Consider the following 16,268-nt stretch of genomic DNA (forward strand, 5'->3'; position numbering starts at 1 on the left):
ATACTTTATATTGCATATTGCATATTGCATATTGTATACTGTATACTGTATACTGTATATTGCATATTGCATATTGTATACTGTATACTGTATACTTTATACTTTATATTGCATATTGCATATTGTATACTGTATACTTTATACTTTATATTGCATATTGCATATTGCATATTGTATACTTTATACTTTATACTTTATACCTTACATTTTATATTTATATCGTGTTTTGGGCCTTTAACACAGTTTCCCGTTTCAGCTCAACTCTCGCGATACTTGTCGGGAGCAGCGTCGTAGTCTCGTCCCTGAACGAAGAACCGTCCCTGAAGAACCGGACCGTGATGGCGGCTCCTCGGCGGCTCCGTCCTGCTTCTCGTCCCGGTCCAGCGGAGGTCGGATGGTCGCCCGCGTCCCAGTGCTCCCTGTGAAGACGCCATCCCTCTAGGGTGAGAGAAACTACCGCTAGAGCACCGGGACTGCTCAGTGCTGGTGCCCGCCGTTAGACGCCATCTCGGCGGCATCACGTCGTCCTTCAGCCCCGGACTGACCCGCTCTCTCTGCGGCCTCCAGACCCCATTGACCCGGCACACGATTTAACAACGCGACGCTTCCCCGTCGACGCTCGGAACTGCTAACACGCGATTTTAGCCATTTGGCCAAATTATCCGCGTTCCCTCTTGAATTCGGGATGACACGTTTCAACGGGCAGATGTTGTTTCAGTTAAAACAATAAGGTTTTAAAATGGCTGATCAGCGTTTCCCTCCTGAACACGTTTATCCTAATGGCGTCGCCGACAATAACGTCCCTCATCGACCTTTATTGTGGAAAAAAACCTTAAAATGCCCAATATTTGAATGAGGTTCGGCTCGTGCGGGTCTGTGGCCTCGGTCCTGGTCAGTGTCAGCACCAACAGTTCAGTTACCTGGTTTTATTAAGACTCTGTGATGCAGTAAATGATTAATCACATAATATTACTCAGTTAAACAATATATTGGTTAAGTGGAAGTCTCAGTTTATTTAATTAACCAATGCTACACAATCACATATTTCAATGTATCCATTCATTACTGTTCAGGGATGCTGGTGGTATTTCTACATATCTGTGTGTACATGTGCACTTCACATTATCTTGTGAGTCATTTATTCAGAAGGTTTAATGATTTATACACGTTTTTACACATATTCCGAATTGAATTGCCTGTATATCGACTGTGTGAATCCTGTTCTCCGCCTCAGACAGTGGAAGTTAAACCTCTGGTGTGTGTGTGTGAGTGATGCTGCAGCCGCTGGTCTCTTGTAATCTGCCTCTGGAGTAATCCTGCAGAGCCTCCGCTGGTTAAAACACCACATAATCTGCTTTATCTGTGGAAATGGATCAAAAATACAAACCGATATTGTAACATCTTTTTTAACCAATGTGTTTATTTTTATTTTATTCTTTGAACATCAACTATAGAAGATATCTAAATGTCAAGTGCGTACGATCAATTAAAAATTAAAATTACATTTCTTTATTTATACAATTCACATTTTAAACATCTTGTCACTGGATATTCTCCAAACTCTGTATAACGAGGGTCTGCCTCAAAGTTGAATAGGTGACATCGTCTCATGTTTGACCTTTGACCTCTTGTGTCTCCACAGTTGCTTCCCTGGCCTTGCTGCTCACCCACAATGCATTGCCAGAGGCTTCTGTGTGTCTCCAACACGCCGCTGTAACGTTGCCAACACTCCATCTTTAGCAGTTCGCAGTTTCGTAGCAGAAAGGTAAAGGAGCCTGATCACCATCCGTCTTATTTAGGTCTGTGTTTGCATCTTGTGTTCACTGCGGCTGTGGGAGGAAAGATGGACGTTCATTATCCGACCTGTTTGTAGATTTAACTGTTTGAAATCTTTTCCTCCAGGTCCTGTCCTGGTTGGACCTGTTCATTGTCTTTCTGAAAGCATGTCTGGCTCAGGGGATTTACCAGGTGAGTGTTTCCTGGAGCTGCAGCTGGGTGTGAGGCGTTCAGGGGACTTGTGTAAATTATAGATACAGAAAGAAAAACTTTGGGTTAGACTCTGACGTTCAAACCTGTGTGAGTCTCAGTTTGCACATCAGCTGTAACTCTCAGCATTTGTGACAAATTAGAATGATAATCTGCCTTGTTCCTTCACTTCAGTAATAATATATATTTAAACAATATCAATTCATCCTTGATTGTCGTCTTTTCTTTGCACTTGTTAGCAAACGTAAAGATCTCAGCAGCTGTATAGTTTGATATGCAACTTAAACAACTTGTATATATCCTTGTATATCCTGTTTCTATTCTCTGGTATCTCGTCAAATGTGTTTTTCCAAATGTATTTAAATAAGAAACTAATTTCTCTCTGAACTGAAAACTCTGATCCAGGATTATTTGCTGTTGTTAAATTGTCATCACTGTTTGTGTCCACAGCCATTGAGGGTTCCGGGATGGGCGGGATGAGGCTTCCCATCGGGATGACCCGACGGGCCCTCAGCTACGATGACAACCTGGAGGCCCCCATGTCCACGCCCCCCAATGACATCAGTATCAACAACCTGTGGAGACGACCCATCATCCCGGAGAGGAAGTTCTCACAGCTGGCTGAGGTGAGACAGGCCACATGAACACACACGATGAGGATGGTGATGACACACACACACACACGATGATGGTGATGATGACGACGTTTCTGTGTTTCCAACAGGAGGATGAGAGCGGTGCAGTGAGTCAGCCTACGTTGCCGGACAGCGCCCTCACCAGGTCACCGGGCGTAGTGAAAACCAAGGCCTCTTCCGTCATCATGCATTCCCTCATCACCAGTATGTTAAGTTAATAATTACAGTTATATACAGAGAAGCTTGTACTATTTGACCCAGTTCCTTTTGGCTGAGAACGAACTACCATGTATTCTATCAGGGCTCCAACACTGAGAGGAGATATGAGCTTGTAAGACTTAAGGTTGACTGCAGTTGTTTTTCTTAAATCAGACAAACCCAGTGTGTGGAGAAAGCCCTGTCAGTCATATCAGCTACATCATTACTGAAAATGTCCTGTAAATATGATCTTTAAAAAACCCTAAAATAAGGTTAAATTAATAATTTTTATTTACTTATTTTGGAAATGGGAAAAGCTGAGAGATACCTTCTGCAGTTACGAGTTGTGTAACAAGGTCCTGTAGATGTTTGTCACCTTTTTGTTCAGAATGTCCAGCTGGTTTTAATGTTGGATTTTTGTCACTTATTATCGTTATTGATTTTAAATATTCTCTCTCTGTCTGTCTCAGAGCAGACCCAGGATAGTGTGTACAGGTTTGAGCAGAGGGCGGGCCTCACCGACAGCAGCTACACGCCCCACAAGGGCCTCACCGCGGAGGAGACGAGGCTCCACCACCGCATGCCCGAATCCCTCCAGGTGAACAAATAAACCTAATAAACCTGATCACACAGACGTCACCACATATATACACACTGCAACCAAGATGAAGCTGATACTTGATATTTATGAGCAGATGTTCAGGCAGAAAACTCCTTGAAGTCTAATTTAAGTTGGAAGACACAAAAGACAACGGTAGTTACTGACGGTAGTAATATGTCTTAATGTATCTGCAGGACATCTTGAGATATGTCACCTCGATTCAAATGAATTTCGTTAAAGCCCGGGTCCATCAAGATGAAATTTACCACCATGATTTTACTGATCCTCCTCAAACACTAAAACTGAAGATTCCGTTTGTTGCTCTTTAGAAACTACAGATCCAGAGTATGGAGGCAAGAGAAGAGCGGCCGAACTCCTCGGCCCAGTCCACTCCATCCAACACGCCTCACAACTCCCCAAAACGTGAACGCAGGTACAAACAGACATTTTCACTCTCCTGTTTTCCTTTATCCTGTGGGAGTCTGTTCCATCCTGACCTAAAAACAACTGGACATCGTTAACTGGGTCAACTTTACACACTGTTTGTTTATTTTGTTTTTTCCTAGGAGCTGGTTTGGGAGTTCGGGGTCAGAGGTCAGTATGAGCTCCTCCAACAGCAGCATGGACATGGGAGGAGAAACGGGCGTAGGCACGGTGGAGAAGTGGAGCGTGTTCACGACTCGTCCCTTCATCCACAAGTCGACCTCTGACCTGGGATCAGATTCGTCACCTGCAGGTAAACTTCACAGCAAGACACAACTTCCTGTTTGTCTCCGGCCTCTGAAGAAGAACAGTCCAGTTAAAGCTCAAATAAACACAGACCCCCTCCTGTTTGTTCGACCGTAAACAGACACTCACGGGGGGATTTGGGTTAATAGTTGAACAAATGACCTTCAGACCGACAGTAAACACTGAATAACATCTAGAGCTGATGGTCTGTGAAGCTCTTTGCTTTTGCAGCAGAGTTTCTCAGCATGTCAGTGATTTAAAGTCAGATCCAGATCCATGAAGATGAGAAACTCAGTCTAGATTTTCACATGTTGGACGATTCCGTCGGTTTGGAAACTGAGAAACTCTTTTCCCCAGGATGACTTTAGGTAAGTGATTTGAAGAGACGTGACAGAAGTTTGTTTTGGGTTTAGTTTTACGAGCGAAGGAGAAAAGGTTTGTAGACTTTTGAACAAACTAATTTGACTTATGTAAATAACAAAATTGTGATTTATCTTTTATTATTCACATTGCTGCATGAATAGCAAAAAATATTAACATTTATATCCGAAGCAGTGAAGCGACGGAGCACCTTCCCTTGTGATGTTCAGATACTGTCAGTTATCAGCTTTAATAGTTTATGTTGATGTATTAGCAGCAATTTCTTATTCTAACTAGAACACACAGACATAAAACAGATATTTAGTTTGAGGAATTAAAATATACATTTTTTGAACAGGTATTATTATTGGCTCTGAGACTCTGCTGCCATTGATTATTGCCACTATCATAAAATACATTCAGAATAAACTTCAAAGGGATAGTTCATCCCAAAATGGCACGAGGTGCATTTAGGGACCGTCGGAAATGCTAACGTCGGCTAGCTTAGCCTGCGTTCCTCCTCCGTGGTGATAAAATAACCGCGGGTGTCTTCTGGGTCGCTGTGCACACTGAATGTTTAAGTGACAGAACGTTGTGTCAGTGTGTTGAACATAATAAAACACATTCACATGATCTTCTACCAACAATCTCCTGTTTCCCTGATAAACCCAAACACACCACAGAAACATAAATACAGAAAGCTGATGTATCTTTGCCAACGAATGAGAATCTGGTTTCTCCTCTTCTCGTCTCCCAGCAGGCTTTGCTCTGCAGGCGTACCGTGGCGCCCAGAAGCCGACCCCCATGGAGGTGATGAAGTCCCAGGCCACGCGGATGACCGACGGCACCGACCCTCAGAAGGTGGCTCCTCCCAAGATGGAGATCCCCACGGTGGAAGGTCGTCGGCAGGGAGCGCGACCTCACAAGCTCAAACCCAGAGACATGAACGTCCTGACGCCCTCTGGCTTCTGAGTCTGTGGAAGCCGCTTAAGGTCCCATGAAATAAAAACCTCACCGTGTTGTTACCAGGTATCTCTGAACCCACAGTCACACCATCCACCATCTTACTACGACTACAGCAACACTGCTCGTTTTAATAGTTTTATACATCGTTCCTGTTAGCATGACACAGCGTATTCACCACGGTAAAGATCTGGGAACGCAGTGACGTCGCTAAAGAGATGTTACGAAACCATTGTGACCGCTGGAGTCTTGAATACGTTACACGTTGCTTCCCTTTTGTAAATAATTTCTAAATTAGTGACATAAACTCGCATAAAAGTTGCGAGAAAAGTAAAAGAAGTAATTTCCCGGGAAAAGAAAATTGCACTTTCACCTTGGTGACACTAATATACTTTAAAGATGTGGCATCAGATCAATACATTTGTGTGCTGGTCGATACCAGAGCATCACAGTGGTCTTTTATACATTAAAGACTATCTCATGGGACCTTTAGCAGCAGCACCAGACAAACACGGAGCTGTCCAACATCTTCACAGCTTTCCCATCCGCGCTGCTTTGACGTAGTTACTGTGCTGCTTAGCTGTAAAATCAAACATTTCTCTTACTCGTCACTCTTCTAACTGTTACATGTGTCTGCTGCATGTTGACGTCAACTGAAAATACTGAACCGAACCCCCCCCGAGTCCAAACGACACGGAGGGGTACTGTCGGATTTATTCCCTGAGAAAAAGTCGAGCTGAGGTTGAAGATGATTCTCTGTAAAACGCACTTTATTCCCACTCGGCCCGACTCAAACCTGCTCTCCTGTTACTCTGCAAACCAACATGTTGCTGTTGGTTTAACATCTGATCCCAAAAACCTCTCGTTCCTGTTCTCAAAGGGTTCATCTCACTAAGCAGAGAGGAGACCAGAAGCAAAACCAATTCCTTCAGTGTAGATTCATAGTTGAAAAGAACAAAAAAATACAGAAAAAAAAAATCGTTTGACTCAGGTAATTTGGCAGGTTGCTGCTCACTGAAACGTTTCCACTGATTTGTTTTGTGTTACAGTTCATCTCTAATAATGTTTTAATGTATAGATTTTTTTTTTTTTTTTTACCTGCCACTGAACTTACTTTTAGTTTTTCGGGATCAGAAGGAGAAAAAAGTTCCCACCTGGTGTGTGAATTTGTAAAAGTCAAGTTGACGAGCTGCTTCCTTAAATAATGCAAATGAAGAAGAGGGTTTGAAGTAGAGTCCAACCGACATGGGGGAGAAAAAGATTTCAGAGGTAACGGTCGATATATTTATTTTTTTAAATTGGCTCATTTGGATGTTCATCAAACTCGTATGACAAAGAAATGTTACCGAGGCTTGATGTTTTATAGCGTGACCATAATTTCTAAATAATTGAACAATTATTATAAATAACTATGAAAAAAAAAAACTGAAATACAACAAAATGCACTTATTTTCTGCATTTAAAAATAACTCTGTAAAATAACACAAACGCAGATACCGATGTGTCGGTAAAAGGCTCATCTCCTTTGATTCTTATCGCCCAACCATTAAATCGGTCGGACTCTACTTCAAAGCCAACAGCAGCCGGCTCAGTCACGTCTGCCTCTGTTTTCTACCTGCAAATATGAAGGATTTCTGTTTTTGATGATTTGATTTGTGCTGTGTGCACTGACTGAAGAGAGAGGGAGAGCCGCTGTGCACGCCGGCTGTTTCTGCAGTGATCTTTTACTCTAATTTCATTTTTTTTTACTCAGAAGAAGGCGAAAGAGCTTCACACACAAACTCTCCTGCTTTAGTTTTTTTGATTTTAAAGGTGAATTCAGTCGCCACAGTTCACAGGAAACACTGAAGAAGAAAAAATCCCACCTCGCAAAAACAAAAGAAGCCGAAATATGATTTAATTTATAAACCACTGCATTGTTCAGTGATTGCTCCGGCTACCGAGATGTGGGATGTTTCTACAGTGCCAGCTTTGCAGCTAGTTATTGATTTTTATATGCAAGGTCACTGTCAGATGGTTTATTTGAGGGTTCGTAGAGTTTGCAGTGAGTTGAGGTTCACTCTGATAATGAAAACGCAGGCGGGTAGTTGTTATTATTGCACTTTCAATTATCATGTGGAAGCAGTCTATTTTCTGGTAGTAGAGTCTGTCCGTGTGTAACGTGACCCAGCAGTGGAAGAGTTTGTGTTTTAATGGAGTGAACGTGTCACCACCTGTTCCCTTTTTCACGTGAACTAAACTAAAGCTGGACACAAAACAAAACAAGCTCTCGACCCAGCGACTGTAAATAAGAATATGACTGTTTCTCCTCAGTTACATGTTTTATAGCTTGTGTTCACAAGTGATTTATTTGTGTGTAAGTGACGCTGTTCCCTTTAAATCTGTCCCTGACTGAAGCGACACCTCTAAATTTCCTCTGTACGATGACGTCGCACAAAGAGATTAAATCTCTGTTTATCTGTTCAGAATTTCTTCCAGTTACTGTTTGAGACATTTTACTTGATTTATACAGTTTGTATTTGGTTTATTTCCCTTTTGCCAAAACAGTTTGGAAATTGAAAATAAATGTCACAGTCTCATCACATTTGTGGTTTGATAAATGTGTGATTTTTTTTTTTCACTGCACCATCACCGCTGTGTTCCTCAGTTTGACAAAGCAAATCAGTTCTAGTTGAACCATTTCTATCGTATGAATATTTCCCAATCATCTGCAGGAATTTGTTTCAGCCTCTAGAGGGCAACAGTTCGACATCCAGTACCATCAGGTCTTATATATATTTATATATACATTAATAAATATATAAATATAAGTTGTAGCTTGTGACTCTGATCTCATTGGTAGGAAAAGTTTATGCATTACATCAGAACATGACTTCACCTGACAAACTATTTCTTCTTCTTCTTTGACGGCAGCTGGCATCCCAAGCGTTGCATTACTGCCCCCTTCAGTTTTCACTATTACATCATCAGACCCACTGTACGACATCATCAGACACATATGACATCATATACCTTCATAGTGATGATGATGACATCACAATGAAGTATCTATAGTCCTCTTCGTTGCAGAGATGCCCAGAACAATATTTTTTAAACTATGCATGAAGTAATTTTCTGACTTCATGATGGTAATGATCATGTGATTGGGAATAATCTTATAAAAAATGTGCGATTTAGATTATAATAATAAAATTGTATTCTTGAATCCTTCAGTGATACCAAGTGAAGAGATGATCTGTAGCTTTAAAACCAACCAGGCTCAAATACACTGAAAACGTTTACTGATCTTTTTCTGTGTGGAAAACACTTTCTCTTGTATTTTATTGAAAGTTGTCGTCATGCACAGTGAACAGATGATTGACAGGATCGTTGTACACGTTGAGTCTTTGTGACGTCTGTTGCTCACAAACTGTTTCAGACTGTAGGACTTCCTGCACTGCAGGTTTCTGGAAAAACAAAACATTTAATGTAGCATCCAGTCAATATCTTATTATTATTATTATTATTATCATAGCAAAAGAAGCCTGTGGGAAATCACTCAGAAATCTTTAAATACCAACTCATTTGATGTTTGATCTCATCGACCTCTCTGGAAGATCCCAGTTTTCTCTAGTTCTCCCTCTTCAGACTACACTACTTCACTATGAGTTCGCTGCCCCTCATATCTTTTAGAACTGGGTCCGAAACCCTTTTTGTCAGAAATGAATTCATTGTTTTTTCACCATAGTTCTGAGATTCATCTTGTCCTTTCTTCTTGAAATGCTCTGGACACTGAGACAGTAAACATCAGATGTTTGATTGTGTTGTAGCCGAGAAAACAGGACACGCTCGTTGTCTGAGAACCTTGGAGACAATTCTGAGTGTGAGCAGAAAACAGGGAGTGAGGGAGGAAGTGGACCGACTCGGATCTGGACCTCTGGACCGAACCCTCTGCTTCTGACCTGCATTCCAGTCAGATCTCTCCAGGTAGTGATCCCCTCTGTCAACAGGTACGATAAAGTGTTGTAGTGTGGGCTGTAGCAGCCCTGACATCCTGACGGTCTTATAGACTGGTCTCACTTTCAGTTTCCACCAGTTGTTCAGGAATGAATTCAGTTGGAATAATGTGGTTTCTCATCTCAAAGGCTCATGTTGAAGAATTTCTCCCCTCAGGTCCTTGAAAGACGCAGTTTGCATAAAGAATTTTGAGAATTTGCAGAGTTCATCAGTTTCTGCACTCAACTAATCCATCAGCCTGCAAGTGGAGAAATCCAGACAAGGAAGACAACGTCTCCAACTGCCGTCTCATTTCTTCAGACTGTCTCATGGATCACAGCTTGTATTACTGTTTTCCTTCAGGATTTGAAGCCTTAATGTTCAACGTGAAGTTGGATCTTCTGCCGACATCCTCTTCTTCTCTCCCTTCCTGTCTATCTTCCTCTGACTATTCCAAACATGTGAAATCATTTCTCTCTTTTCTTTTTAGAGACTCCCCCCTCCTCTCCCTTCCTCTCCTCCTCCTCTTCTTCGGCTCTCTCCATACATCTGGAAGAACTGCTCCATCTCTCTCTGCATTGTGTTGTTTCGTCGGTCTGCGTCGGCCTTGGCTCGCTCCACGTTGCGTATCTTGATCTCGGTGACGCTTTGGCTTCGCTTCTGCTGCTGCAGACTGACCCGGAGTACCGCCACCTGCCGCTCAAGGACGTCATTACAGCGCGCCAACCTGCAGCACACACAACATGTCACTGACACTGGGTTCTAAGCAAACATGGCTAACATACCGCACTTTTAAAATAAGGCTGGAGTCAGTTTGTATGATGTGCATTCAATCCGTTTGGTGCAAATAAGTAAAGACTGTAAACGAACTGTCTCACCTCTGTATCCTGGCCTGGTACTCGGCCTTCTGCTGGGCCATCTGCTGCTGCAGCTTGCCCAGGGCCGAGTGAGCCTCCCAGGGCTGCGGTGGATCTACAGGCCCCTGGACGTATGGAGGACCGGAGGGGAGGAACACCTCAGAGCTGCCTGTGCTGATGAGGCTGACACTGAGTGCAGAGGCTGGGGAGTTAAGATGGTGGACGCTCTCATCATCATCGTCGTCATTATCTTCATCATTGTTATTGTTGATGTCTTCATGATCACCATGATCACTGTTTTCCTCTTCTGCTGCCTGATTTGGTGATAAGCTCTCAGGTTTCTTTGGTGAAATGTCGGTGTTAACAGCCTCCACAGCGCCGGTGCTCTCGTCCAATGGCAGAACCTCGCAGGAGGAGCATGACGAGGAGTCCCTTCTCTGCCCAGCTTCCTCTGGCTCTTCCTTCTCTTCACAAGTTCCAACAGCGTCTCCTGGATCATTTGTTTCTAAATGTTCACCAGTGACGTCCTCCAGCCTTTGGTGTGAAGACACTCTGTCCAGGTTGTCGTAGGCAGAGGTGGTGCTGTCCTCCTGCGCCTCACTGCTCCCCCCACTCGCTGCATCTTGCACTGCACCTTCTCTGTCTGCAGCACCAGAGCTCCAGAAATCTGCCTCTGCCGGACCAGGCCACGGCTTTGTCCAGTCCACCAGCACCAGTCTGGGCTTGGAGCTGTCTGGCAGAGGGGCTTGTAGTTGGAGGCTGGTTGCAGAAGCTTGTACATTTGAGGAGAATGATCCTTCACCAGCATGATCCTGGTGATATACGGTTCTGTCAGGTTGGTGCTGTGGGGGCTGACTGGAGGAGGGCAGGGGGTAGAAGCAGTTCTCTGGGTGGGAGGAGGTGTAGCGATGGCCGAGGAGTCTCTTCTGGGCCCAGGACGAGTCTGGGTGGGCGGCAGCACCATAGATACAGCTACTGGAAGGAAGATGAGATTTCTACTATTACAAGACTTGTAGGTAAAGAAACTTTAACAAATGCAAGTATTTAATCTTTGCCTATCAAAATATAAAGTTAATATGGTGTCAGTAGCACAGTCAAGCCTACACATCCTGTCCTAAATTCTTCTATTTACCCCCTCTATACTCGTTTCATTAAGTCCTGGTTAAACCTCTCCCATCTCTCACTTCTCCAGGTGCTGTCTGGAGCTTACAGGGCTCAGAGATTTCAAGATGATAAACTCTTTGTCATTTAAAGTAGTGTTTAAAATGAGCATGGGTGGATGTGGTAAGATGTTGAATGTAGGCAGAGAAGGTGGTGGGTGAGAAAGATCTGTGACAGATGTATAGATGGACAGGAAGGATTGTGGATTCGTCCCAGGTGACGTACTAACCTTGACTTCATGTAATATAGATCTAACATATCCAGTTGGACAAAGGGCGTAGAATTGGAGTAGTCGTAAACCTACATATGATCATATTAAATTAGCATCTGATAAAATGGCTCTACTCTGTGTTGTACCTGTGGTTCTGTGCGTCGCTGGTGGACTGTCCTGCAATGAGAGGCATGGACAGCTGGCGAAGACGAGGGTGCCTCAGAGCACTGGGCGATGCATGCGAACCTCCAGGTGTATACGAGGAAAGGGGGGGGGACACTTTGGCAAACAGAGACTCGTGCTCTCTGATGAGCTCCAACATCAGCACTTGGACTAACGCTGCACCTGGAACACAGAGATACAGACCTGAGAACCATGGTCCTGGACGACCCTTTGTGTGATATGCTACATCAGTGCTGGGGGTCAGCTGATCTCTCTACCTCCCATGATGCTTTGTGGGTCTTCAGCTTTGCCTCGGAGGATGTTTGGCCCAAACACTGTGGCTAAGTTTTGGTCGCTCATCTTGTTGCTGCCAGAGAAACTCTGCACTTCATTCAGAAACCTGCACACAAACATTTACACCTGCGTTTATATCCACTTTTTCCTTCAGTCATTTTCTAACTAAACAAACAGGGAGGGCGACTCACTGGCAGATGAAGTTGAGCAGGTTAAAGTTTGCAACTGGCAAATCGTGAAGAAGACTCCGCAGCTCCCCCAAACCCTGAGTGAGGATGAAGAGGTGGAGAATAAGAGAAAGAACAAGATGAAAAGACTTCAGGGTCCAGTTCACTTGTACATCCCTGCAGCGAAGTAAGAAGTAAAACCACTAGAGGTCATTACAGAATTCTTTCAGGAGCACAACTAACCGACATGTTGACGGCCTCCTGAGCTGTTACCTGTGTGTGGTCACTCTTCAGCGTCTGTCCACATAACAGAAAGTCCTGGTAGCAGCCGTAAGGAACCAGAGGCTCCGGCAGCTGTCTGAGGTAGAGCTTCAGCAGAGACGCCACCGTGTGGACGTCTGTGCTACTGCAGACCAAACACACAGAGCTGAGCAGACTCATTTCACTAAACCCCTTTAAAGAACTCACGATCTGAAAACAGCTCAGACAGAAAGAGGGACTGTACCTGTCGAGCGACGGTCTCTCCCCGGCATCGAACGCCTCCTGCAGCTCTTTCACCAGACTGGCCTGTCCTGGCTGGCGAAACAAGCCCACCTCCTGCAGGCCTCGCTCCCGGATGAAGTTCACACACTGCTCCACCACCAGAGGAACCAAACGCAGCCCATAGCGTCGCTCATAGAGCACCGTCTCCTCCAGGCGCTGACCGAAGACCCCTATCAGGAAAGACCAACAAGATCCACTTCATCCACTGGAGATAAAACCTTAACACAGCAGAACGACACAGGCCTCTGCTGCCGTCTTTTTAAATCATCAGATATTGGCTCTCATACAGAAATGCATTATGATATTCCTTTGTAAGAATTGTATAAGTTGAAAGACGTGTGTACCTGTGAAAGGGATCCAGACTCCCTTGTTGAGGCTCTTCAGCCACTCGTCACCCTGACCTGCACTGTTGGACAAGAAGAAGTACGAACCTGGACTGGCCAACACGTCTCTGTTACCTGCACACACACACACACACACACACACACACACACACACACACACACACACGTTCAGGGGGGGTCGTCAAGTTATTATGACGGAAGATTCAATGCTGTCATCTCTGGCTGTCACAGTGAAATAATGGGCATCATGCAAGAACCATAAAAAAGGTGGTGATGACAGATTCTTCACAGAGGAAAAGAGGTCAAAGCCTTTAAATTCTCTTATGTACATGTTTGTTTGCAGGAATATCGATGTTAACAGTAGCCGCCACCTTTGTCTCCTCCTGTAGATTTAAGTGATGAGTGGGACCAGGAGGAAAACGGAGGAAGACGCTGAACCTGATTAAATGGTTTTTGGAGCGAGGCCATAAATGTTGGATCCTAGATTTGCAGCCGGCGGTGCATTTACATTGGAGGCAGAATTAGTGCAGGATGAGTCATCAAACATTTGAAACCGAATGTAAAGACAGAGATTTAGATTTTTACAAGTTCTATAATCTTTACTATGCATGTGATGAGATACATGAAGTAACATGGGGACACAACTTTAAGAATTACAGTGATTCTGGATGCAAAAATAATATTCTGATTATCGCATCATCATCACCATCATCATCAGCATCATCATGGGTTTTTAGTTTCTTCATGGGCATAGTTTGGAAAAAGCAAGTTCACACACACACACACACACTTTCCTCTCTTCTCGCCCATGTCCCATCATGCTTCACTTTCTGTCCTCGTCAAAGTCATACATCAAACACACGTGATTGTATGAAACACACACACACACACACACACACACACACGGTCACCTCAGACAGTCTCCTAAAGAACCTGAGTCAGCGTTTATCTAATGTCACTAAAGGGCAACACACAGGACTGGAGGGATTAGCAACCACTATGTTGATGGTTAGTATGTCTGTGTGTGTGTGTGTGTCTGTGTCTGTGTGTGTCTCACCTTTGCGGCCGGTACTGTCATGTTTCCAGGACTTGAAGCAGCTGAGTCCCATGCTGCAGCGACTCCTGCTCCAGCAGTTGCTACAGTAAAGCTTGTAGATGCTCAGTGAAAATTAAATGCAACGACATGAACGTTTTTCGTAGAATTTTGAAAGTTCAGAGAGAAAGTCACTGTGTTTCCATAAAAACTGCATCACTTCAGATTAGTTATGATCTTTTTTGAACTTGTAGGCTGAAAGTTGGGAAACTTTTAAATTTGTTTACACCCTGGTAGATGTAGTAGTCGTTCTTGGGGGCCAACCGTCCTAAGAGACATTCCTGGTAGAAGTTGCAGGTTCCTTGATGTTAGATTCAGGTGAATAGTGTCTTTTTGGTGCAGGGACGTGCAGACAGGCCACTGGGGGGGGTTCAACCCCTTAATTCTTGGTGGATATTGTCTGATAAAGACCTTGAAACTGAGGTTCTGGTGGATGTAGTGCTTTTAAACCAGATTCCAGTTGGATAAGTGGTCTTATCTTTTCTATGGATCATAGATGTGAAAGGATATTTAACCCGTAAAGAGAGGCTCCAGATTCATACAGTTTCCAATGGATAGTGAGAATTCAACATCTAGTCCCGTGTAGGAAATTCAGCCAAACAAGAATTCATTTAATAGATGATTTTCAAAAGGTTTCGGAAGACTTTCCTTCGAGAGGAATTCCTGATGGACGATTTAACCTTAACTTGAGTTACCTGGAGGTTAAAGGAGACGAGTTCCAGAAGGATATTCAACTTTTAAAAGAAGATCCATGTGGATATCAAACCTGGCATGTTATTTTAGTTCGGTTATCCAAAACTCAAGTTGGACAAAAAGCCTTGAAGAGAGAATCGTGGCAGATACAGAGAAGCTGCAGCAGATTCACTATCGTATAAAAAGCGGCTCCTCCTCGATGTGTTTCTGAAAGAGAGGTTTCCTGTGGATGGACGAGTATCGAATGCGAACCCAGCATTAAAGAGAAGTTCCCAGTGGATAAGAAGGGACCTTGACGAAGGATTCTTGTTGGATCGGCCTTTACAACAAGTTCCAGCTGAGTATTGACGAAAGCAAAATCCCAGGATGTCGCAACCTCACCCCAATCATCAAGCAGACTCCTCCTCTCGCACTACTCCTGAAATCATTTCGCCGGCTCCCCTCAGAAATCTCCATTTGCAGGTTCAGTCGATTTATTTCCTGGACGAAGACGACATTGTCCAGCCTCCTCTTCACAGAGCCGCTGAAAACACAACTGACCCACTGGTTTCTGACTGGTTTCCAGACAAAAAGCTCAAAACCTGTGAGAAAACGATCACAACCTGCATTTTAAAAGGAATTTAAAACTCATCTGTCCTTTTGCTGCTTTCATGAGGACAGACTACAGGACTCCAGGTTCGTCTTACTGTGCTTTGTCTCTCACTGTGGTATTTCATGACTGTCTTAGACACATGATCTGCACTAGTTCATCTATTTCCCTCTTCTTACGTTGGACGTTCTCCCGGCAGCTGATAACAAGTGAAACCATCCTGAAGAAACCTTTTACTCTTCTTCTAATCTCGTTTCTTTGATCCCCCTCCGGGCCGGCGAGTCCCACCGGTCCATGGTCCACGAGAAACGAGACGATCTTAGTATTCCCTCCTCTATCCTCCCACCCTCCTCCTCCTCCTCGTCCTCCTCCTCCTCGTCTCCCTCTCTATGTCCTTTGCTTTATGAGCTCTTCGGCTGGACGTCCTGCTCCATGTCCACAACACACTCTACATGTCTGAGTGTCGCCGTCTTTGCCGTCCTCCGCCTCCTTCTTCCTTTTCTGTTTGTCTCCCCTGATGTCCATCTCTTTGTCCCCGTCCAGCATGTCCTTCTCTCTCAGTCCCACTATCCTCACCCTCTCTCTTCCACTCTCTTATTCTCCCTCTCTCTCTCTTTCTCTCCATTTCCCAGCAGAGTGTGTGCCCCTTGTTGCCCCCCTCCCCATTTACCTCATCAATAACCGTGTGTGGGAGTGTGTGAGTCTCT

At 44.1% G+C, this 16,268-nt stretch overlaps 2 protein-coding genes across 3 annotated transcripts; one reads left to right on the plus strand and one right to left on the minus strand.

The window, feature by feature from the left end:
* Window positions 1–267: 267 nt before the first annotated feature.
* LOC118122311 (putative monooxygenase p33MONOX) lies at window positions 268–8,056 on the plus strand. Of its 2 annotated transcripts, none has more exons than XM_035178974.2 (9): window positions 268–443; window positions 1,643–1,765; window positions 1,903–1,968; window positions 2,437–2,612; window positions 2,711–2,825; window positions 3,290–3,417; window positions 3,750–3,853; window positions 3,987–4,156; window positions 5,270–8,056. In XM_035178974.2, exons 3-9 carry the CDS (start codon window positions 1,944–1,946, stop codon window positions 5,479–5,481), a joined length of 930 nt encoding a protein of 309 aa, XP_035034865.1. In that variant the 5' UTR covers window positions 268–443; window positions 1,643–1,765; window positions 1,903–1,943; the 3' UTR covers window positions 5,482–8,056. The 2 variants fall into 2 exon arrangements, with proteins under 2 accessions (XP_035034865.1, XP_035034864.1); XM_035178973.2 differs by having other exon boundaries at window positions 269–443; window positions 5,267–8,056.
* A 909-nt stretch (window positions 8,057–8,965) lies between these two features.
* Window positions 8,966–14,295, minus strand: LOC118122345 (rho GTPase-activating protein 24). Its single transcript, XM_047343578.1, has 9 exons — window positions 14,244–14,295; window positions 13,187–13,300; window positions 12,805–13,012; window positions 12,573–12,705; window positions 12,324–12,397; window positions 12,117–12,238; window positions 11,823–12,021; window positions 10,326–11,276; window positions 8,966–10,174 (listed from the first exon to the last, which is right to left on the minus strand). The coding sequence occupies exons 1-9, from the start codon at window positions 14,293–14,295 to the stop codon at window positions 9,934–9,936; spliced, it is 2,094 nt and encodes a 697-aa protein (XP_047199534.1). The 3' UTR covers window positions 8,966–9,933.
* Window positions 14,296–16,268: the final 1,973 nt, after the last annotated feature.

This window comes from Hippoglossus stenolepis, chromosome 15 (assembly GCF_022539355.2).
Source record: "Hippoglossus stenolepis isolate QCI-W04-F060 chromosome 15, HSTE1.2, whole genome shotgun sequence".
Classification (NCBI taxonomy): domain Eukaryota; kingdom Metazoa; phylum Chordata; class Actinopteri; order Pleuronectiformes; family Pleuronectidae; genus Hippoglossus; species Hippoglossus stenolepis.